The sequence below is a fragment of the Vigna unguiculata genome, chromosome 9 (genome assembly GCF_004118075.2).
Source record: "Vigna unguiculata cultivar IT97K-499-35 chromosome 9, ASM411807v1, whole genome shotgun sequence".
In the NCBI taxonomy this organism is placed as follows: Eukaryota; Viridiplantae; Streptophyta; class Magnoliopsida; order Fabales; family Fabaceae; genus Vigna; species Vigna unguiculata.
The window spans coordinates 43,346,441-43,369,241 of record NC_040287.1 but is presented as its reverse complement, the minus strand read 5'-3'; the positions used below and the strand labels follow the sequence as shown (position 1 = coordinate 43,369,241).

The window sequence follows — 22,801 nt, the reverse complement described above, 5'->3', positions numbered from 1 at the left end:
CAATAAGTTCCAGATCACAATCAGAAGGTAGAGTTCAAGTACCACTTGGGGTTTTTGTGTTTCACTTTCTTCTGGAGATTTAGAGAGAAAATCTTATTTCAAATATCTTATATGTTAAAAAAACTTGTTTTGAAAATTTATTCCAAAATGTTCACTCTAACATGTATTTTTTATGTTCCGGAAAGTTTGTTATTGAAATTATATTCTAAAAATCATGTTATGAACGTTTTTCAAAATAGATAGATAGCTCAATAATTACCTTTACAAAACGTAAAATAATTATTTTAAAAATTATGGAGATGTAAGAAATAAAAAATAAAAAGATATCTCATAAATTGAACTTTTATCAACTTTAGGCGTTATTTAAAAGTTCATACTGAATAAAATCTTAATAAATGCATATGGAAATTAAATATGACAAGTAAAATCTTATCTGATGATAATAATAGAAACAATAGTAATTATATTAAATACTAAATGAAATTAATGTTTTCTTAGAATTAATTTGGTTAGTAATATGTTTATGATATTGACAGTGTATATATAATTAAATTTCACAAATAATAAAATGATCTAGGTAAATAATAATTAAATTGCAGTTACTTTGCAACTAATGTTGTTTTAAATACAATTAAATAGTAATAGTAATGAAATAATTCATAAAGATGAAATAAATTATTTTTATTGATGTTTTTGTTCAAAATAGTCTTTAATTTGTTATATATATTCATCTTTTCTTTCATGTCGTTTTTTAAGAGAAACTTTATTTCACAATACAATTTTTTTATTTTCTCTTTTAATTCTTTAAAATAAATCGATATTGATTTCTCTTGTATTCCCAAAACACATAAATATTAATTCTATTAAAATAAATTGTTTCGAGACAAATATTGAATCATTCATAAAATTTTTCATATTTTTATTAATTAATTAATTTTCTTATATGAAGAACTCTATATCAATTTAGAAAGTTGAATCATCTAAAGCCTTAATTTATTCACTAGATAATTCAAAAAGCTTATTTTCTATTTTTTGTTTACTTACTAGTTTCATTTTATTTTAAGAACTCTTATTTTTTATCTATAATTTTTTATTCTCTCAATAGTTCAATTCATTCTATGTCTAGCAAATTGCCTCCAATCACAAAAATATTAAAAGAAAATTATTAAATTTAAAAGAAAAGAAAAAATATCAATGTAGTTATTTATTCCTTTATATTTTAGACGGTCAAAAATTGTTATTTCTTACTATATAAAATTTATACCATTATTATTAATAAATATGTATTTTCCAGATTAAACACTTGATAATATTGTACATTTATTTTCATATTTGATTTGTCATTATTATATTATGAAAAGATATTTAGAATATACACAGCCGTGAGTATGAAAGAAGTTTTATAACACCTTAATTATGATGCATTAATGCAATTAAATGTTTTCATGAATCTCACCATTTACAAAAGCTCAATCTCGTCTACCAAAAAAAAGACATATTAGACATCTAAAGGCTAAGGTAGCTTCTCTCAAAAAATAAATACAATTAAATGTTTCCGTCGAATCACTCACCATTTACAAAAGCACAACCTCATCTACAAAATAAATATATATTAGACATGTAAAGCTTCTCTCGAAAAATAAATAATGTATCTACACACCTGTAACGGGTACATCAATTAAATTGTCTTGTTGCTCAACTATGCCGCTTCTTCAAGAGATGCTCGAATGGTTTCAGGGTTCAACATTTTGTTTATGCTACCAAAAACACATGCCAAAATGTCAAAAACAAAGGAAAAGGCAAGGTACACACTTAAAAATAGTAGATTTAAAAGAAAGCGCCTAAGTCAAAGGAACTTACAATAAGAGCAAATCACCACTAGAGACCTGCTTCTCAGAAATCCATTCCGGTGCTAGTTCTTGTAACAAATCTAACTGTTCTTCAACTTCACCTATAAATACGAACCAGAAAAGCTTTAGTTAGTGTAAAGAAAAACTATAAAATAGTAAATCATTTCTACATAATAAAATAGTGCCTTACTTCTGTCAACAATATCGCTGTGGCTTGAAATTATCTTGCTTACAAGCTCCATTTTAGTGATACAATTCCGCTGTCGAAGCAAGAGACGAATCATGTCAAAGAGCTTTGGAAGGTTAGCTATATTTTTTTTCCGTTTCTTGGCTTGAGTGATAGCTGGATCTCTTTCCTCCATTGTCATTCTTTCCTTTTCTCTAATCTGAAAGAGGAACAGTAAATGTTGATCACATTAATGCAAAGGGTCAAAGTAAACCTAAACAGATACTAGACCCAATATTATTGTATTGAAATGCACATTAAATGGGCAAACTAATAAAAGTGAGGCTGATTATACACAAGATTCATACTTACTCAATGGTGAAGCATACTTTAATTCTAGTTCATGGTACAACAAGAAAAAATGGAGGAGCAAAGGTTCAATACTAACGAGTACAACAATGTTTATTCAGTCCACTTCCAAATGAGAAATTTAAAACCATAGGATCCATTATTACCAAATAAATAAATAAATAAATGAAAGTAGCACATTGTTAAAGAAAAGGCATACCGATTGGATAAGTTTTCCTGGGAGGATGTCAAAAATATCATCATCTATTGGTAATCCACCGGCATTGTCTTCATTCACAACATCCTCATTCTTCACCGGGGTGTCAAATACCAATGACCTTGAGCGAGGTGGACGCCTAGCTAACTTGTTCAAAGAACTGGTTGGGTGGTCATCTGGGCTCATAAGATTTCTTTTGGTTGAACGCAAGGCAGGTGTGGCACTCATCAATCTAATTGGAGTAGAAACAAGTTTAGCTGGAGTTGACATGGCATCAATCCTCTTGAAAGAACCATCTTTGTTTTCTATGTACTCGACGTTTTTTCTTGCTGGGGTTGACATGGCATCAATATTATCGAGAGACCCATCTTCGCTTTCTGTGTTGTCGACGGTTTTGCATGGAGAAGAACTGGGAGCGGGAGCACATGATGATTCCAGAGAGGCACATGTTGCACAATTTTCACTGGATGATTCCAGGGAGGCACATGAACAATTTTCAGTTCTAGCTGCTTGTGAAGCCAACTTAGCTGGGGAGGGTTGTACTGAATCTACTTGAGAATTTTGCTGTACAGTATCTGCTAAATTTTGTTTAAATTTCAAAGAAAATCTTGCTCTAAAGGATGGAGCAATGTGAGAAGCTGCTGCTAGATGCTCATTAGGCAATTCAATTGATGTTTCTACAGGTGCAGCAGACTTATTTTCATCTATACTATCAGACTCTACATTATTGACAATGTCATTATAGCGCATGCAGAGTGATAATTTTGTTGGGAGACGAGTTTCCAACGTGTCTAAAATATTGACTTTCTTTGGGCGATTGAATGGCTCTGGCAAAGTTCCTTCTGGAATTTCATCACCCTACACATAGAAGTATATTTCAGACCAAATAAAATGCATAGAAAATTCTGATTGAGATATTACAAAGTAAATATTCTGATTGAGGTAGTAATTGCCCATTATTAAAAAAATAATCTTGATTTGTTCAAAAGTAATTATTCTGATTGAGATAGCAATTGCTCATTGCAAAAATTAGACTGGATTCATTAAAAATTATCCTAATTTATGAACCGTGATTTTCCCAACGGAGCACACGACTACTCCATTCGCATATCATAGGATTGAACACCTATAGTAATTTTGCATAATAACAATCACAATCATGAACAAAACTAGACAGCCAGAGAGTAATGCTCGGAGGAATAAAAATCAAGGCAAAATTGAATCAGTAATACGAAATGCTTGACAGTAAATCTTATTAAAGAGTTATTCTAGATGGAACTAATGTGACCCACCTCAGGATGCGATTCCCAAAATTCTCTAAGCCGTGCGTGAAACAACTTTTTCAATGACACTCTCCCACGTTGAGGGGGCATCTTCGAATCAGACTCTACCGCCTCAGGGGCTAAAGAAATGTGAATATCTGGCTTCATACAACTGGTCCGTTCATCATGCACTAGAAACTTCTTCAGAACAATAGCTTCAGGCAAGATAAATTTCAACTGTGCTAGATGGCCGTGAGTAAACCTCCTAAACAAAAATTAAAAAAAATACACAATTCTGTTATTGGACACTACTCCAGTATAGATAGTGCAGGATGAGACCTAGATCAAAACATTTAAAGTATGACCTTCTTGCTGACTGTGAGATAGGATTTGTTATTGATTTTAGAATACTCAAATTAGGTTAATACACTCAGTAAGAGAATACTAAGTGATTACAAAAGAAATCAATATTTTCACATGTAATATTTTTTTAGTGTATGGGTGTGATTGAGATCTGACCACGGAGTGTAAAACCAAAAAGCATAAACGAGCATTTCATGTACAAATAAAAGATGAAACATTGCTATTGATTACAAGTAAAAGAACCTAAGCGATCCGTACCTGTCTGTTAAAGATTCAATTCTAGAACTGATTTCCGTAAAAGATGGCGTCTTCCCTTTCAGAGAGAACATTGAAATTAAAGTGTCCAAGCGATCGAAGAAATGATCCAAAATTTCATATCTGCAAACAAACCATGAAACTCACAACTATGATCAGTATATATTTTTTAAACCATCCAAAAATTAAAAAAATTAAAATGTAAATTACTTTTCCGGAAGCTTGGAAGGATGATCGTCAGTACTCTTGGATTTACTCGGAGAAGAACACTGTAAGATCTGCCTTCTCACAGTCTTGCTTTGCGGCGGTAACGATTTCGTTTCACCGCGTCGCTTCCGATCCTGTAAACCCTTGCAGACTTTTTTTATGTCTGCCAACCCTTGCGCGACGCCGCGGTTGCGGATCCGTTGCGACAGTTTGTCCGGCGTCTTGGAACTGAATTGAACGGGCTTTGGCGATTGGACCTTGGAGCTTCGGAGATTGCGTTTCTCCATGGTGCTTGATGATTAGTGAGTTGTGACAGTGAAATGAAAAATTACTATGGACTCAAGCTTTTATCTAGCGGAAAAACTTTCTCTTATTGCAAGCGGAACGTTGCTTCCCGCCAAAATGAGACGTTTCTTCCCGCCAAAAAGAGACGTTACTCAGGCTTTTAAAACTAGAGTAAACAACATTTAAACAATAGACTGGAAATGAATATTACTTTTAAGAGTTTAAAATGAACAACGATAAGAATTAACTATATTAATATTGTAATATATTTTTTATTTTTTAAATTAAACTATTAATATTTAATATTGTATAATAAAGTGGTAAATAGTTTGTTTTATTTGGGTGCGGGGGAAAGTATCGTAGTTCAAAAATTAAGAACCAGTGAAAGAATAAAATAACACTTTACTTCTTTACTACAGCCTTATAAGAATATTAACATCAAATATTGAGATGCGAATTTTTTTTTATAATTTGGCATTAAAATATGGAAACTTTATGAATAAGAGATTGGGATTATATTTACCATCTTTAGTCTGGACTATCATGCTTAATTCTGATTCTAGCTTCTGGTTATCTGTAATTTGTTTGTTTGGGTTCAAAATTAAAATTGTCATTTTTTTATGGTAAAGTTATTATTGGATTGATTCTTTACGAGAAGATGAGTGATGTTTGTGAAAATTTTATAAGATTTTTTAATGATTATGTAGTATTTATATTAAAATTGATATACTGATTTATATATAAATTTAATAAATAATTATATTAATTTAATTAAATTATCACATTAATTTAATCAATGTATTATGGTAAAAAAAATGAATTGATATAGAATTCAATTTTTCTAAACTTGTCATTTTTCTAAGTAAAATTTGAAAAACCCTAAACTTGCATAGATTTGTTTATAATTTCGTTTCATTTATGTTAAATGTTCACCAAGCCTATATTTCCTTTTGTTTTTCTCTACATAATTTTAGTTTGGTTTCTTTCTAGATTTTCTCTGCTCTGCCAACTATTCCATGTTGTTAGGTGGACAAACTAGAGTTTTTCTTGTATAATCATATCCTAGAAAATGATGTATCTGTTTCATGGGATATCATTGTACTGTTGCTTTCTTCTTCATATTCCTTTTGCAGAAAGCAGAAGCAAACTTTTTTCTTTTAAATTCTAATATTAAACAAAACCCTGTCTGTTAATAGGATAAGTTATGTTTGCAATACATTATTGAAATCATCACACTCTCCGGTCATTTTAATCAGTGTTTTGCACGTAATGTCTCAGATAAACCACATAACACTCTCTTTGCCCACGAAACAGAGAAACAAAACACTCTCAATATTATAAACGACAATAGGATTTAACAACGTAGATGAAGATGAAATTAATGAAGCGCAATAAGTTCCAGGTCACAATCATAAAGTAAAATTCAAGTACCACTTTGAGATTTTTGTGTTTCACTTTATTCTGGAGGTGTTAGGAGGATTTGTTAGGTGGTTTAGGATTATATAAATAGCATCCATAACTCCTTGTCTGATGTTTCCAGAAGATAACTGCAGCCAACAATTAATCAAACCTTAACAATTGTATATATTCCAATCCGAGCAGATTTCTATACAATATTTATTTTATATAAAATTATATTGGAGCCCACTTTTGCCACAATTTCTAAACCTTATATGAAGGATTCTGGTATGGAGACAAATCAAACATTAAGATGTCGTAGACATGTCGCGAAAAAAATAAGTCATGATATTAAAATTTTCAGACTGGCATTAGGTTTCAAATGGAAATGTGTTGGCTGTACGTTGATGTTTGATAGAGACGTTTAAGAAAGAATCATCTGATTTTTCATGCCAATGTCCCTCATTAGACCCATTTGGCCATTGCCCCTTCATGTATTTCACGAGACCATTAATCTGAGATGTTTATAGATATTTGACAAAGATGTTTGAGACAGAATCATGTGATCCTTTATGCTAATGTCTCCTACTAGACCCCATTCATGAATAATTTCTGTACCAAATCTATGGCAAAGTTTCCTCCTTAGCCATATATATATATGCATAGGCTCATGGTTAGTCCCAAGCAATTCAAGTCCAAGCGTTCTCTAAGCATCAAACACTTTCGATTCAGTTCCTTCGAAATCACTGTTTTCACACCAAATAAGGATCAGGCATAATGGGTTTCGGCTTCCGTGGGTTTCAAAGGCGTGTGAACATCCCAAAGGGAAGTGTAGCAGTGTATGTAGGAGAAAACCAGAAGAAGCGTTTTGTGGTTCCCATATCGTACTTGAACCAACCTTCTTTTCAAGAGTTGCTGAGTCAAGCTGAACAAGAATTTGGATTTGATCATCCAATGGGTGGCCTCACACTTCCTTGCAGAGAATATGTCTTCCTTCAAGTCACTTCTCGCTTGCACAGGCGATAGACAGAATCAACTAATTGTTTGTGTAGAAATGACAAAATTTAACCATGTATATACATACATACTTTTTCATCTTTCCATTTTGTTCTTCAGGAAAGATATACTGTAACAGAATTCCATGAATACAAGATTATCAGAGGCTTTTTCTTCACATAAATTATGAGATTGCTTTCTTTCAGCTCAACTTTTATTTTGGTTATACTATTTTTATTGTATTGTCAGAAACAAACAAATTTTGGGTATTTTCAGTTTCATCTCTACCCAAATAAGAAAGTAATAAAAAACTGTATATTCAAATATGCATGGTATTTACTAATGCAGCTTCTTAAGCTTTCTCTTGCGGCGCAAAACCTGAATATGTAACATAGATCCTCATTGTCTTCTTACAAAGTAGTGGAAGTCCCAAAAGGGTATCTTGCAGTTGGAAAGAAAATGAAGAGATTCTTGATCCCCGTGTCATTCTTGAACTAGCCTTTATTTCAAGAATTGCTTAGCCAAGCTGAAAAGAAATGAATATGATAAATCAATGACTGATCACATATTATAACAACATCTTTAGTCACTTTTTAATGTTTGAAAGAGACTATTCAAAAGGATTTGTGCTCTTCATATGGACTTGTATGTCATCAAAGTTATTTCAATAAAGCATGCACTGAAAGGAAACCCTAGACAACGAGCACCTAGCACAGTCTATACCATTCGTGGAAGGGTATGGTATCACATGTTTTACTTATTGAAATGTTATCAAAATCACAAATTACAATTTACCATGGCTACATAATTGACAGATTCTCCAACATGTAACGTCCCTTTCATTTTTGAAGTGGTCATCATGTTGGCACATCTCCAACAAATGTAGAGCACACGTCTGAGTTTCTCTGTAGTCTCTAAAACAACATCATGTGATCTCTTATGACCCGTGTCTGTTTGTCTCCTACATGAACACATCAAAAGGCTCGTCCACTTCTAACTTTTGCGCCAAATAGTATCCACAAAACCTGAGTTCATCTATATATATTATTAGCCACTTATTCACAAGCAACACAACTCAATTCTCTCGAAAGTATCAAAGTTTGTGCATTCCTTCTTCTACATCAGTTTTCTGTGTCTTTCATCTGAAACAACACAATGGGTTTCCGTTTACCTGGTATTAGACGAGCATCTAAGGGCACTGAAATCCCACCAAAAGGTTTTCTTGCAGTCTATGTCGGAGATAATATGAGGCGGTTTCTGATTCCTGTATCATACTTGAACCAACCTACTTTTCAGGATTTACTGAGTCAATCAGAAGAAGAATTTGGATATTCTCATCCAACGGGTGGCCTCACAATTCCTTGTAAGGAGGATGTGTTCCTCAATGTCACTTCTCGCTTGAATCGGCTATAACTCATGCTAGAGAAGACTTACCAGAGTAGATTAGAAAAAGAAAAAAATTGTACAGGAGAAAATTTCTTTGAATTTTTCATTTTTGTTCCTTACCTTTTCCACTAGGAGTGGAAAGATGTTAACCAGAGAGTAATGAAAAGAGATTTATTCAACATTTTAACTTTTGTTATATCCTTTTTGAATTCTGTTATTTGAGGTATTGTTTATATCTAATATAAACTGTTATAATTGCAGAACTATTGTATTACCTATATATATATATATATATATATATATATATATATATATATATATATATATATGTTCATGAGCAAAACTTGGAACATGGACATATATCTTTCCTGAACCTGCCATTTGCTAGATTCTTCTAAAATATTTGGTTCACCTGATACAATAGATAAAATATCTTCCTAATCTAGTGGTTCTACCTGTTCTACATACACCGTAAAATCAGCCTCAATTTCTAAGGGTTTGCATTGTCCCAATCAATCAGCATCATCACATGACCTGTTTGTTGCTTCTGGGACAAACCATACTGGTCATCCTCTGTAAAGTAATTTACAGTTCACAACATTGATAAAGGAAAACAAGAAAAATCCTGATCCAAATAAATTGAATATATATAGCAGCAATTGATTTCTCATCCACGGTTCTATTATTTCCTTATTTCCTTATTTCCTACTCATGTCTGTCTATCAATCAATGTCTCTTTTCACCTACTTATTTGAACCCTTATTAACTGTATGATTAATTTAAAAATATTATTTACCTCATGTTAGCTTACTATCATTAGCAGAAGTTACACAATACACATAAACCTTCGTGTTCTACATTAACTTATTCCTTAAATATTTACTAGGAAAACTCTCAAACCCTCAAAGCTAGTTTGGTACCGCTCATGAATTAGAGTTCAACTAATTATTCTGCCATATGCAAAGAAAATCTTAGGACAATATACTCAGAACAACATCAAGAGCTTGATAATTAATCGTTATGACCTGTAGATTTTATACCTGCAAGATCATAGCAGAATAGTACACTATCGCTGATTTTAAATATTGAATCATTGACTTCGTTACATTATCATTAGTTTTGCATAATTGCAGTCTTTTCAAGACAGCCAAGGAACAAGCCTTTCCATTTTCAACCAAGAGGATTATAATCAAGTGATACATTCATGAGAGCCAGCAAAAATAATCGCAAAATTTTCTTTTTGTTGAATTTATGAAATTGTAGAAAGAGATAATTTATGAACTTTTCTTCTTCTATATAGTTAACTACTTGAAATTAATAACTTCAATAATAAATACATCCAAATTTTTAAAATTTAAAATTTAGCGTCCCATTAACTGACTAAACTATATTTAATTTCTTTTAATTTTAAAATTTGTACCATGAGTTTAATGTTAATATAACATATTCTATATTAATGTTAAGATATATTGTAGCAACTGATAATGTCATTAGAAACGTTGTCACAATCATGTAACAGCTTCAAAGTAGATTTCATCTTTAATAGGTGGAATTTCAAGTACCAACAGCTATCAGTTTCCCTATGCAAGAACAAAAGATTTGATATGTTTTAGAGCTGTCTGAAACAAGTGAAGCAGTAGGTCATTACAGGATCCTTTGGTAGGTCTATATTCTAAATGGTGGGTCGTGTAATTGTGTGTCATTATGTAATCCTCCATTGAAATCCTTCAGGACAATACAATGTGATATTTAAGGAACTTGTCTCCCACCAAAGCCCATTGAATAGCACATTTACCATCCAATAAGCCAGGGAAAAGTTTACACCCTCTATATATACCCTTCACTGGTTTCATAAGCAACATAAATCATACTCATACTCAAGCATTAGAACTAAAGTGACTGCTTCCTTCTACTACTTTGAGAACAATGGGTTTTCGCTTACCTGGTATTAGACGATCATCATTTAGTGCAAGCAAACAATCTTCTTGCAAGGTGTTGGAAGTTCCAAGAGGGTATCTTGCAGTGTATGTTGGAGAAAAAATGAAGAGGTTCTTGATTCCAGTGTCCTTCTTGAACGAGCCTTTATTTCAAGAATTGCTGAGCCAAGCAGAAGAGGAATTCGGTTACTATCATCCTATGGGTGGTCTCACGATTCCATGCAAGGAAGATATGTTCGTGGATATAGCTTCTCGCTTGAACAGATTATAGTTCACAATACTAAAGATCCTAATCCTAACATAGTTCAGGCAATTTTGTACAACTTGTAAATGAATCTTTTAATACATGCGAAACCTTGCGCCAATTTTAGATATATTGCGTACTACAGTTTTTCTTCAAGACTAGATCTTTTTTACATACTGTTTTTTTTCCTTTACCATTCAACATAGTGGATAGTGGAGGTGTCAATGGTATAGTTACTAAAAGAGATTAATACAACATTAGTTTTTGTTATAATCTCATTTAATTCTTGAATTCTAAGTTAATCTGTATAAGCATATGATTTAAGAGCATTAATTTTCTGTAATATGTGGTTCATGCGCAAAACTTGGAAAACTTATATCAATCCTGAAACAGCCTTAGCCTTTTGCCAGATTCTTATATAATATGTGGTTCATCTTATTCCTGGTTTTCTAAGCACCAGAGAAGGGATATCTTTTTAATTTCGTGGCTCTTACCATTCTTTCGGCACCTAAAATTCAAGTGTCATTATTGTTATATGCACTGTCCCAATCAATCAGAATCATCACATGGTTTGTTAGTTGTTTTTGGGGCAACAACAAGAAGTGACTGATAAACCTCTACCAAAGTAATTTACTGGAAAATCATTAATTGATTGTCATCATTCATCTGGACTTCAAAATTGAAGTTCTGAACTAAAAAAACATCAAATCTCCTAAAGAAAAAAAAAATTGTTAAAGATCGTTCTTCTTTAATATTTTGCCTAAAACACTCATTATCAATAAGACCTGAACCTAACCATATAAAGTATTGAGACCATTCTCAACTCAAAATCTTAAGACAATAATTTATGGGTCTTTATTCTTATATAGTGCTCTACTTTCTTATTTCTACTCGATGTAGGACTTAGACTCACACTTGGATTCTTATAAGACAGTTGGTACTAAACTTCTTGAAAAAACTAAAATCATGCAGCTTAAATATAAATAACCGACAATTCAAATTGTCGACAGATTATGTACTAATTACCTCTGATTTTACAAATAAAATCTTTAGGTCACAGTGACCAGTGATCGAGTTCTTGATAAAGGTTGATGGCACCAAATATTGTGATCCATTGTTATCAACTACCTTTTAATTTGTCGACATATGATGGTGTCAGCAATATATGCTAGGATTGAGTCGCGTTGTCAATATAAAGAAAACGCGTAGACATGTCTGTTGTATAGAAAAAGATGTAGGTATTGAATTATGCACTAAATTTAACCAGAGCATATCTCATCTTATTTCACGTTGCTACTATTAGTCTTTGGTGTTCAACTTACATTATGCATGAAAATATATAAGACATGAAGACTAGCTAATTCTGGAGCCACAGTAGGATTTCTATATCCCTGATTTAAAGTTAAATTTTGAAACAATATTCTCTTAATTTTCTTTCATTTTGACACCTACATTTTTATATAATCATCTTGCTTCCTTGTACAACACTTGAATTGAATTTAACATTTTCTCCTGTCTTTGACATCTGCATAATGTGACTTAATAGACACTCTTTCGGAGGCATGATCCAAACAGTTAAAATGCAGAAAATACCAGATACTACACAAGTGACAGGTTCTCCGACATGTTCATTTTGAAGTGGTCCTCATGTCAGCACATCCTCAAGAATATTCGACCCACTTGAATTGATCGATCTGACAAGCAATCACTATCCTTGACTAAGGCCTCCAAGACAATACCATGTGATATCTTTTGAACCCTTGTTTGTTTGTATCCCACTTTAACACATCAAATGGCCCATATACACAGCTTCATAATATCACCAAATAGTATCCACCAAACCTAACTTCGATCATTTATATATATATATATATATATGTATACTAACCACTTCATCACAACAACACAACCCAATCTCTCTCCCAAGAATCAAAGTTTACGAGATACTTTCCTCTACAAGTTTTCTGTCATCATTCTTACTTCGGAGTTTCAATTAAAAAAACATCATGGGTTTCCGTTTACCTGGTATCAAACGAGCATCCAAGGGTGCTGAAATCCCACCAAAAGGTTTTCTTGCAGTCTATGTTGGAGATGACAAAAGGAGGTTTGTGATTCCAATATCATACTTGAACCAACCTACTTTTCAGGATTTACTGAGTCAATCAGAAGAAGAATTTGGATATTCTCATCCAACGGGTGGTCTCACGATTCCTTGTAAGGAGGATGTGTTCCTCAATGTCACTTCTAGCTTCAATGGGCTATAGTTCATGCTAAAGGAGACTTATTAGAGTAGATGAGAAAAAAATTGTACAGGAGGATTTTTCATTTTTGTTTTTTTTACCCCTTCCACTAAGAGTGGAAAGATTTTAACCAGAAAGTAATGAAAAGAGATGGTTATCATATTTTTGCTTCTCTTAGATATCATTCAATTTAAATATTTTAAGTACTTATTGTATGTTCAATTTAAAGCTTATACGCGTATAAGCTGGCTTATAATTTGAGAGCATGATTCTTTTGAAGATACTGAACATACCACACCGAATATATTGGTTATAATTGCACGCAGTGTCATATTGTCCAAGAGCAAAACTGAGAACCCTAACTTATCTGAAACAGCCTTAACCACTGGGAACACTTTTCTATCATTTTTGGTCCGTTGTTTACTCTGCACCATAAAACAAATATCCTCTTAAATTTGTGGTTCTTCCCATTCTCTCTGCACCTAAAGTTCAGACTCACTTCCTAGGGGTCATTGCTTCTCGCAGTGCCTCAATCAATAGCATCATAGTGATGCTTCTGCGGCAACAAGTGATATACTTAATAAATTGCTATTAGCTAATCATTCTTTCATGAAAAAAAGATAATAATAATGAAACAACCATTATCAGTACAAGTTACATATTATTGAGATTAAAATGAATGGAAGATGAAAGGACAGTTGTTGCCAGACTTTCATGAAAAGACTGGTTATATTAAGGACAGTAGTGTATATTTACGCCTTGTGGTTCCATGGTTCCAATCACGTACTATTCTGCTTTGATTTTATATACATAAAATTTGCATGTCAAAACAAACAGTGATTGAACTCTGGATAAAGATTCCGTGCTGGATCCTAATAATTATGATCCACTGCTATCAACTACCGTAGAACGCGTCACCCAGAGAGGTTTTATCAGCAATATATAGAATTGAGTCTGTATGAAGAAAACACGTGGCATGTCTGCTGCATGTCTACAAAAACAGTAGAATTGAACCTGAGCATATCTCATTTTATTTAACGTTGGTTGTGAGTATCTATAAGCCACTGGTTTTGAAGTTGTGGTTTTCACTCTTAATGAACTTGTTCATAATTCATAGAGGCATCTGAGACAACACCATGTGATCTCTCATCTCATGGACCATATCATTTCTCTAGGAAACAGATTTCAAGAAAAACTAAAATGTATAAATATATTGTCTTCCTTCATAACCAACTAAACTCATTTGCAAACTCACCGCAAAACTTAGCTACTTTCTTCTGGTATTCGTGAATTTTAGCTTGCTCTTTGAGACATTTGAAATGGGTTTCCGTTCCCCTGCAATTAGAAGGGCTTCATTTACTGGTAGTAGCCAATCATCTTCAAAAGCTATAAACATTGCAAAGGGCTATGTTGCAGTGTATGTAGGAGAGAGAATGAAACGGTTTGTGATCCCCATGACATACTTGAACCAACCTTCATTTCAAGATTTGCTGAGTCAAGCAGAGGAAGAATTTGGATACAATCATCCAATGGGTGGTCTTACAATTCCTTGCACAGAAGATGTCTTTTTGCATGTTACCTCTCGCTTGAATGGACTCTGAAGCTCAAAGTATAGAGTACCGACACATTAGTAGTGAGATTGTGTATAGCAGGATTCTCTTAAGACTTGTAAAGAATTTGTTTCATTCTCTTTCTTTGGAAATTGTTACAAAAATTGTTTATTAGATTGAAAAATTCAAGAACATATGTTTCCTACATGTTTTTCTCTTTCACAAGCACAAAACCTTACTAAGTTACAATGTGTTGCATATACAGTGTTAGAAAGCTACCAGGGAATAAAACTTACGTGAAAATTTTTAACCCGTCTTTACCTGAACAGATTGAAGTCAAAATGGAGAAAGGGGTATGCTAATAATTGATCCAACCATAGAATAATGTGCTAGTCACCAATTAATGTTATTTGTGAAGCTTTGAAAGAGCTGAAAAAAAGACTCACAGGGACTTCCTGTTCACTTCACACGGTTTGTCGCATCAAAATAGTAGTGAGAAAGCACATTCTATATATGTTGAATTGAATAGAGTGGTCTTAGAATATGAAAACAGTGACCCATGAGTTCAGGTTCCATCAGCCAGCTAGCATTCCTTGAATCATCATAAATACCCTTGTATTCAAATGACAAACACCATTTACTACTAGCAAAGTGTGTGACTGACAAATAAGCAAATTCCCTTTCATTTAGAGACATGATATGAACATGGAATTAACTAGTCAAAAAGATAGTGAACAAATCAACTAATACAGAGTCAGGTTTACCATACTTTGTCCAATTAGGACTAGTTTTCTGCTTTAAATTTCTCTGGACCAGTGACAAATAATGTAAGATAGAAAACAAAAATATTGTATTTCAGAACATTATTCAAACGAAACTTCTATGTAGGCTACGGTAAACCTTTGTTTGAATGACTGATTCAAAGTCATACGGTACACGAATAGTAGATCATACATAATGATTCATGAATTCTATTCTCTGCCCCAAGTCCATGTAATCAACCAGTGGCTTTCATATACATTTTATAAATTCTCTTAGTCAACAACAACTTCTACCTATAGCTTAGGGTGTAGACCATGTGAAACTTCCAAGTTCTAGCAGATATCAGTCGCTTTACAAAAGTTTTAACAGAATATTTGATATGTTTGTAGTTGTTTGAAACATGTGAAACACCCAATTTCAGGACACTTTCATAGGCAATACATTTCAAAAGGAGTGCTTTATTAATATCTCATGTCGACAATCACAATAAAACAATTTTAGAAACACTAGTGTGGATCAAGAATGCATGAGAATACTTTCCACCGTCCTGTAACATGCCTAAAGTTATGACCATCATGAAAGTTCATTTGTTTTAAGGCATACAGACATATAAAAGCTTTCCAGAAACTCAGGACGGAACTCAACTATCAATGTGAACATATTATGTGAAAAAATCAAGTTGTGACGATATTTGTTGCCAGGGACTTAAAATTAGATGAAAATTTATCACCGTCTTTATCTGAGCAAACTGAGTAAGGAGAGTGATAGGAATTCAAAGATAGTAGGAAGTTCCACTCATAACAGAATGAAGAACATAAACAATATATAATTTGAATTATTGAATTGTATTAAGGTTTTGAATTAAAAATAATATCTGTGTTATATGTATCCACTCACATCACATTAGTGTGGAAACTTTCCAATATATTAACATATAAAGGATGGAGTTACTGTGCACTCCACATTAATTTCTCTTTGTAAAACGACACATATTCTTGATTTTGAATAAAATCATCTTTCTTTCTCCAAAATCAATGGTAAACCCGTGAACAAAGTGATATTTACAGGTTCTTTTGGAATTGTAGGAAGTTTCCAATTTCAGATTTCGTATTTTTAGTTAGAAAATATGTTTGATAGCAAAGAGATATTAGAGTCTAAGTGTCAACTGAAGTAAGAAATCAACAAGTTTAAATATAAGTGAGAAAGCTCACAAGCATCATCTTGAAAGGAAGCAGAAATCCCAAAGGGTATCTTGCTGTGTATGTTAGAGAGAAAATAAAGAGGTTCTTCTTGATTCAATAGCAATTGCAACCAGAACTGTAATTGTTATAACATGGTTTGAGACTTTGTATAGCAGGCTTTTTTTCATTAAGTAATTAATAAATGTAATCTGAATGAAAATATTGTTAAACAATGTTGCTCAGAGTTATCTGTTAAGTTTTGTCTACTTAAATGAACACAAATAGATGTACAAGCTCAACCCTACTTATTTTGGAGATATGTGTTCCTTCCTGTTAAAATTCATACAAATTTCTGACCAAATACTGCAAGAAGAAAGTACATTAATCACACATTCAGTGTAGACACAATTAGCTTACACTCAATATATGAAAAAAGAAAACAAAGTCTTCTTAGGGTGATGATGAAGAGTTAAAACTAAAATCACAAGGACTTCCCATGCAATTCACATGGACTTGTCGTCAAAGTATAGCTAGTTGTGAGAAAGCAGAAGCTGCTGATTTTGAATCATCCTTCATCACTTGTCTTCCATTTCATGCTCCTGGCAGCCAGAGTCAATATTCAAACATTAACTACTTCGAAGTGTGGATCACGACAACAGGAATCACACTTCATATTACGTGTACACAAGTTTCTATAATTATAGCATTTCATTTCAACACAAAACCATATAATGTGTCGGTAACAACAAAGTCAAATGGAAAATTAAATAACTATTATTCGTTGGAAATGTCATTCTCCTTGATTTACAATCTCAACATTTATTTATTTAACAGTTTATATATGGAATATCGTGTGGTGTATATTTAGAATAAGTATTATCTGAAGTACTAGCCATTCATATTACAAGTGTACAAAATATTTTATGTCTTCTGGAGCATACTTTTGAAACATGTGAAGAACTATTACATGTCTCTTTCCTATGCCTACTTTCTAAAATGTGGGACATATTTTCTGATATCTCATGTCATCTGTTATGAAATTTCATCCCAACACCATGTCATCTATGATGAACACTGTCTCCCACTGAACCCCGTTTATCATAATTCATCAACCAACCAACTCAGTAAATATAGGGTTTCCTACACCTATATATACCCTTCATTTGATTCACAAACATCACAGATCATTTTAATGCCATAAGAAATAAGCACTTGATATCATTCTGCGTATCAGTGAGTTCAGAAACACAGAAAAACAATGGGTTTTCGCTTACCTGGTATAAGACGATCATCATTTAGTGGAAGCCAAACATCCTCTTGCAAGGATGCAGAAGTCCCAAAAGGGTATCTTGCTGTGTATGTTGGAGAGAAAATGAAGAGGTTCTTGATACCAGTGCTGTTCTTGAACGAGCCTTTATTTCAAGAATTGCTCCGACAAGCTGAAGAGGAGTTTGGTTACTGTCACCCCATGGGTGGTCTCACTATTCCCTGCGAGGAGACTGTGTTCTTCAACGTAGCTTCTCGCTTGAACCAGCTATAATTCATGCAACAAAACATCCTTATTATCACCAAATAGACTAATTGATACAACTTGTGCATTAGGTTTTTCTTTTCAGTTTAATTACTGAATATGAACCTTATGAACCTATGCTATGAAGTAATTCTAAATAAAGTATAAAGCATGTGAGTTTAACTGTGTCACATAGCTATATTAGTAATCTATTGAATATATTGAAATCACCCAGAAGACTCAACTAGAATTTAAGTGTACTTTTCTTTAACTTATGCAGAACTCTGATTTTGCTTTTCTAAACTTGAGTGACACTTCCTTTAAATTATCTTAATCATCTGAGATATCTCTTATTGTATGGTTTCGTTTATTTTAATTACTTGAGTTACCTTATTTAAATTGTTTTTCAACCTATAGTTTCATAACTATGAACATTAGGGCAAATATATCATGAGAAAAAGATTAGATAATACTTTTACTTATTCTTTATTAATGATTAGAATTAATTTTCAGTATAGTAGTTAAGAAGTTCACTCACTACAATATAGTTTTCAGTATAATGTTTTTGGTTACAGGAAAGCCTTAAAATACCATTTATATCCACATTGTAGACAAGTATTATTGTACAGTTTCGGGGATTAGTCAATTTTAAGTCATGTGACAAGGACGTTCATCTATAATAATATATAAACAGATTTTCTTTTTTATCTTCACGTTTCAAAATATTAATTTTACACTTTAAAATAATTATTTATTAAATTTTTAAAAATTAACAATTATTTTTACAAGCTATTTTATAAAATGGTTTATCTCTACTTCTTCTCTTTTTCTCTATTTATCAACAGTTATCCTTTCATCTTTGATGATACAATTTACTTTATTTTGAATCTTTACTGATACATTTTACTTTATTTTTAATAAATTTATAACAATATATAAAGACGATTTCTTCTTTTGTATCCACATTTCAAAATACCAATTTTACCTTTCAAAATATAATTATTTATTAAATTTTTGAAAATTAACCATTATTTTTACAAGTTTTTTTATGAAATGATTTATCTCTACTTCTTCTTTTTTTCTCTATTTATCAAGAGTTATTTTCTGATACATTTTACTTTATTTTTAATAAATAATTATATTTTATATATTAAATTAATAATATTTTATTATCATCACTTGTTAAGACATAATCAAAACGTAAAAGGTGAGTTCGAGAACACAAAATGCACTGATGCACAAACTACAACAACAAATTAAGAGAAAGTACAACAATAGAAATAACATTAAAGAAAAAAACTGCATTTAATTTTATATAAAAAACCTCATTTAATTTATTTAAAAATCAAGATGTATAAGTTGACGTATGAGAAATTAGGAATTTGTTTTACAAACGAGTTTTCTAAAAATAGTTTTCTTTTTTCCTTCTTTATGCAAAAGTTTAATTGTTTTGTCTTTTATTTATTTTGCGTTTAATTAATTCTGTTTGTGACACATGGCAAATGTTATCTTTTGTGCTCTTTTAAAATATTATACTAAAAACTCAGAGAGCAAACAATCACCCATTGAAAGAATTCTAAAATCACAAGAAATTGATGTAGTTTGTGACTGATTTGGAATAGAGTGATGATAGAATATTTAAGCATAGCCAGCCAGCTAATATTGAAACAATTGCTACTGCAAAGAGTGTGACTACACATTTTATGTATAGTCAAATTTTTTCCAGAAATATGTACAGTCACTTACTGTTCAAAAAAATAGGAGACATGATCAATCTTATCCTTTGCCAACCCAACCCAAGTTTCTGGAATCAACCATAGGTTTCCCCAAATAAAACTCAATGTTTCTATACCACCACATTTATCTTATCTATTTTATTTTTGTTGTTACTTTCACTTCACTTGTTTCAAATTTGTAATGCTAGCTGCTCTTCTGAATTTGTATAGGACCAATGTAAAGCCTGAAACAACAAAGAGTCCAATTGATAAGGGTTGGCCAATTTACGAAATAAAAATAAAAAATAAAATAAAAATTCAAATGAAAAATTGAAAGTCTTTCAATCCTCTTACACCGTTAATTATCATTCTCATTGCTTTGATAAATTCAGTTGGTGTGGTTAGTGGAGTCTCTTACAAGCTTAAGAAAATATTATTACTTTTAAATTTTCCAAGAAAGAAATTATAAGAAAATATTTCTTCATTAATATTTTAATAAAAGTGGTAAGAAAATCCATCGAAGGATTACTATTACTCATCTATAAAAGTCGTTAGGAATCTATATAAGAATAAAGATCCATAAACTTATTATCTTATGGTTTTGGGTTCAGAATGGTGTTAATGTCTTATATGGTTGGATTCAAGTTTCATTTTGGTGATAAATTTTGTAAAAAATACTTTATAAAAAATTTTAGTGACAAACTTTACTTATAAATCTACTTTTTATCACATTTAAATCTCTTGACAAAATCAACACACAATTTATTATCAAATCCACTCAAACTCATCGATTTAAGTGAATACACCCTTTCTTACAATAAAGTTTCTCAGCAATTAAGTGGCAAAATGACTAACCCTATAATTTATTTAAACAAACATTTCTCATTTTTTTTAAGGGTAGTTAATGAACTGAAACAACTAGAGAGCATATTTCAAATTCTATTTGACACAAAATGAAATGCAGTATTTAGAACATTTTAAACTTCTATGATCTTAGATTTAGACCTTATCTAAAATATATACATTAAGATGGGAAGAAAATATCCACTTTCAATGAAGTTATACTATATAAGTATCTGAATTGGAATGTGAACTTTATCGCAAGAAAAGTTTGATAAACATTAAAAGCTGTGCAAACATGTTGCAACTTATATCTATAAACAGTAGTGTGATAATAATTTGAATCTAGCTAAACTTTGACGGTGACCAGAGGATAATTCATCACGGAATTCCCATGTTCTTGCATTCTGATAAGATCCGTATAATTCGTACATGCTTTGTAAGACAAATTTCTAGATTGTTTTTTAGGGGAAATATGATCCAAACAGTTGAATTTTCATGGCACAAAAAAGTGTGTTGATATTCTACCCACATGGAACTCTAATCATTTACACAATCTTGTCAACAAATGGTACACTCCACTATGATTAGATCCATGGGCTTTACTTTCCCATAAATGGAATTGCATTATGAATGGAATATGAATGGAAGAGTATGTTTTGCACGGCAAAATATTAGATGATATTTTTCACAAAAAAAAATCATAAATCAGCACAAAAGTTGAATAATGAATTGATTGATAGAGCGTACTTTACTACCGATGTTAAATTAATTTGGTAAGCCACCGATATTTTGAATGCCCATACCGATTATTATAAATAGTTTAAGTGTGTGTTAAAAATTTTACATTGGATATAATAGACAAAGTTAAATACTGTATAAGAATTGTTAGGTTATGTTTCATATGGTATGGTTATAGATATTAAGAGATTATGGTTCTATATGATTATATGACATTAGTCTTACACATATAAGACTTTTAACACCACTTTTACTCCAAAACTTTAAGAAAATGATGTTATGGATCTTTATTCTTGTATAATGTTTAAGTTTGTTTATTCTATCTAATGTGAGACTTTTTAACTCACAAAACTATTCTCAACCAAAATAAAGATTTATAACACCACTGTTTTAAAATTTTAAAGATAAAAATAATATTAAATACTTTATATATAATACAAATGTAATATATATATATATATATATATATATATAATTACAATATTTATGATTATAATCATATCCTATGACTATAACTCTCGTATGTGAGAAAAAATATAATCCAACACTCATAAACCATTTCCACATGCAGACTCACGCATTCAACCTCTTTCACCCACTCAATTGTGGAAAACAATGACTTCTTTCAACTTCTAACCAATACTATAATTAACGGCTATTATTCATTTGCCAAGTGTCTTCACTTGAGTTTTAAAAGTATTGTACGATGATCTTATCTGTTTTCACGTCAAACAGCTGTAACGTGGTTATGCCAAGGTACACTTCCGGATAAACTTCAGAAAAAAATAATAAAATGAATTTCTATAATAGGATTAGCTTTGTACACAATTTCACAGAGTTAAAACTTATAAAATAATGAATTTTAAACCTAATTGTATTGTCGATATAGATTTCCAAGTTCAGAGTTTAAGTATGAAGATCTGATATACCAATATTATATCAGTTCTTGAAAAAAGTACAACCAGTACATATGTCTTGAACGGCCAATAATTATAATTGAAGATATACGTGGATGTAATCTAACCTCTTGTATTTTCACCCAACAAAATATAAATTATTGAAAGATACATCATCACATTTGTTCTTATTAAGTTTTACACATAAATCATTAATTTTTTCAAAAAATGAATAAAGTTTGAATGGTGTGATGTCACCTAGGAATTGATTAACTATGTCTGTGTTGCCTAAAATCTTTCCTACAAAATATAGAAAAACTTGAACGAATATCGTGCTGAAATAATGATTTTAATCTAATCTTTTTGCAAATCATGCAGCTGCAAAATCAGTGGAGAGAGAGGGTGAAAAGAAGAGGTTTGTGATACCAGTCTTCATTTCAAGAACTTTACAT

The 22,801-nt window shown here is 31.6% G+C and overlaps 6 protein-coding genes across 6 annotated transcripts; 5 read left to right on the top strand and 1 right to left on the bottom strand.

Moving 5' to 3' along the window:
• Positions 1 to 1,385: 1,385 nt before the first annotated feature.
• LOC114162270 (CDT1-like protein a, chloroplastic) lies at positions 1,386 to 4,990 on the bottom strand. Its single transcript, XM_028046095.1, has 7 exons — positions 4,672 to 4,990; positions 4,465 to 4,584; positions 3,874 to 4,108; positions 2,585 to 3,439; positions 2,041 to 2,236; positions 1,861 to 1,951; positions 1,386 to 1,757 (listed from the first exon to the last, which is right to left on the bottom strand). Exons 1-7 carry the CDS (start codon positions 4,953 to 4,955, stop codon positions 1,700 to 1,702), a joined length of 1,839 nt encoding a protein of 612 aa, XP_027901896.1. The 5' UTR covers positions 4,956 to 4,990; the 3' UTR covers positions 1,386 to 1,699.
• Positions 4,991 to 7,050: 2,060 nt separating this feature from the next.
• LOC114164715 (auxin-responsive protein SAUR23-like) lies at positions 7,051 to 7,509 on the top strand. Its single transcript, XM_028049462.1, has one exon. The coding sequence runs from the start codon at positions 7,129 to 7,131 to the stop codon at positions 7,375 to 7,377; it is 249 nt and encodes an 82-aa protein (XP_027905263.1). The 5' UTR covers positions 7,051 to 7,128; the 3' UTR covers positions 7,378 to 7,509.
• A 549-nt stretch (positions 7,510 to 8,058) lies between these two features.
• Positions 8,059 to 8,950, top strand: LOC114164588 (auxin-induced protein 15A-like). Its single transcript, XM_028049315.1, has one exon. The coding sequence runs from the start codon at positions 8,503 to 8,505 to the stop codon at positions 8,758 to 8,760; it is 258 nt and encodes an 85-aa protein (XP_027905116.1). The 5' UTR covers positions 8,059 to 8,502; the 3' UTR covers positions 8,761 to 8,950.
• Positions 8,951 to 10,317: 1,367 nt separating this feature from the next.
• On the top strand, positions 10,318 to 11,114 carry LOC114164340 (auxin-induced protein 6B-like). The gene has a single exon (XM_028048975.1). It carries the CDS (start codon positions 10,660 to 10,662, stop codon positions 10,939 to 10,941), a length of 282 nt encoding a protein of 93 aa, XP_027904776.1. The 5' UTR covers positions 10,318 to 10,659; the 3' UTR covers positions 10,942 to 11,114.
• A 3,169-nt stretch (positions 11,115 to 14,283) lies between these two features.
• Positions 14,284 to 14,809, top strand: LOC114164342 (auxin-induced protein 6B-like). The gene has a single exon (XM_028048976.1). The coding sequence runs from the start codon at positions 14,474 to 14,476 to the stop codon at positions 14,753 to 14,755; it is 282 nt and encodes a 93-aa protein (XP_027904777.1). The 5' UTR covers positions 14,284 to 14,473; the 3' UTR covers positions 14,756 to 14,809.
• Positions 14,810 to 17,832: 3,023 nt separating this feature from the next.
• Positions 17,833 to 18,466, top strand: LOC114164339 (auxin-induced protein X10A-like). Its single transcript, XM_028048974.1, has one exon. The coding sequence runs from the start codon at positions 17,906 to 17,908 to the stop codon at positions 18,185 to 18,187; it is 282 nt and encodes a 93-aa protein (XP_027904775.1). The 5' UTR covers positions 17,833 to 17,905; the 3' UTR covers positions 18,188 to 18,466.
• Positions 18,467 to 22,801: the final 4,335 nt, after the last annotated feature.

What these genes read in the sequence shown, in the direction of transcription:
- LOC114162270 (XM_028046095.1), bottom strand. Translation starts at nt 4,955, where the DNA reads ATGGAGAAACGCAATCTCCGAAGCTCCAAGGTCCAATCGCCAAAGCCC. An exon ending in CCTTCCAAGCTTCCGGAAAA is followed by an intron (nt 4,585 to 4,671) that starts GTAATTTACATT and finishes GTTTGTTTGCAG; the next exon opens with ATATGAAATTTTGGATCATT. An exon ending in ATTGAATCTTTAACAGACAG is followed by an intron (nt 4,109 to 4,464) that starts GTACGGATCGCT and finishes ATTTTTGTTTAG; the next exon opens with GAGGTTTACTCACGGCCATC.
- LOC114164715 (XM_028049462.1), top strand. Translation starts at nt 7,129, where the DNA reads ATGGGTTTCGGCTTCCGTGGGTTTCAAAGGCGTGTGAACATCCCAAAG.
- LOC114164588 (XM_028049315.1), top strand. Translation starts at nt 8,503, where the DNA reads ATGGGTTTCCGTTTACCTGGTATTAGACGAGCATCTAAGGGCACTGAA.
- LOC114164340 (XM_028048975.1), top strand. Translation starts at nt 10,660, where the DNA reads ATGGGTTTTCGCTTACCTGGTATTAGACGATCATCATTTAGTGCAAGC.
- LOC114164342 (XM_028048976.1), top strand. Translation starts at nt 14,474, where the DNA reads ATGGGTTTCCGTTCCCCTGCAATTAGAAGGGCTTCATTTACTGGTAGT.
- LOC114164339 (XM_028048974.1), top strand. Translation starts at nt 17,906, where the DNA reads ATGGGTTTTCGCTTACCTGGTATAAGACGATCATCATTTAGTGGAAGC.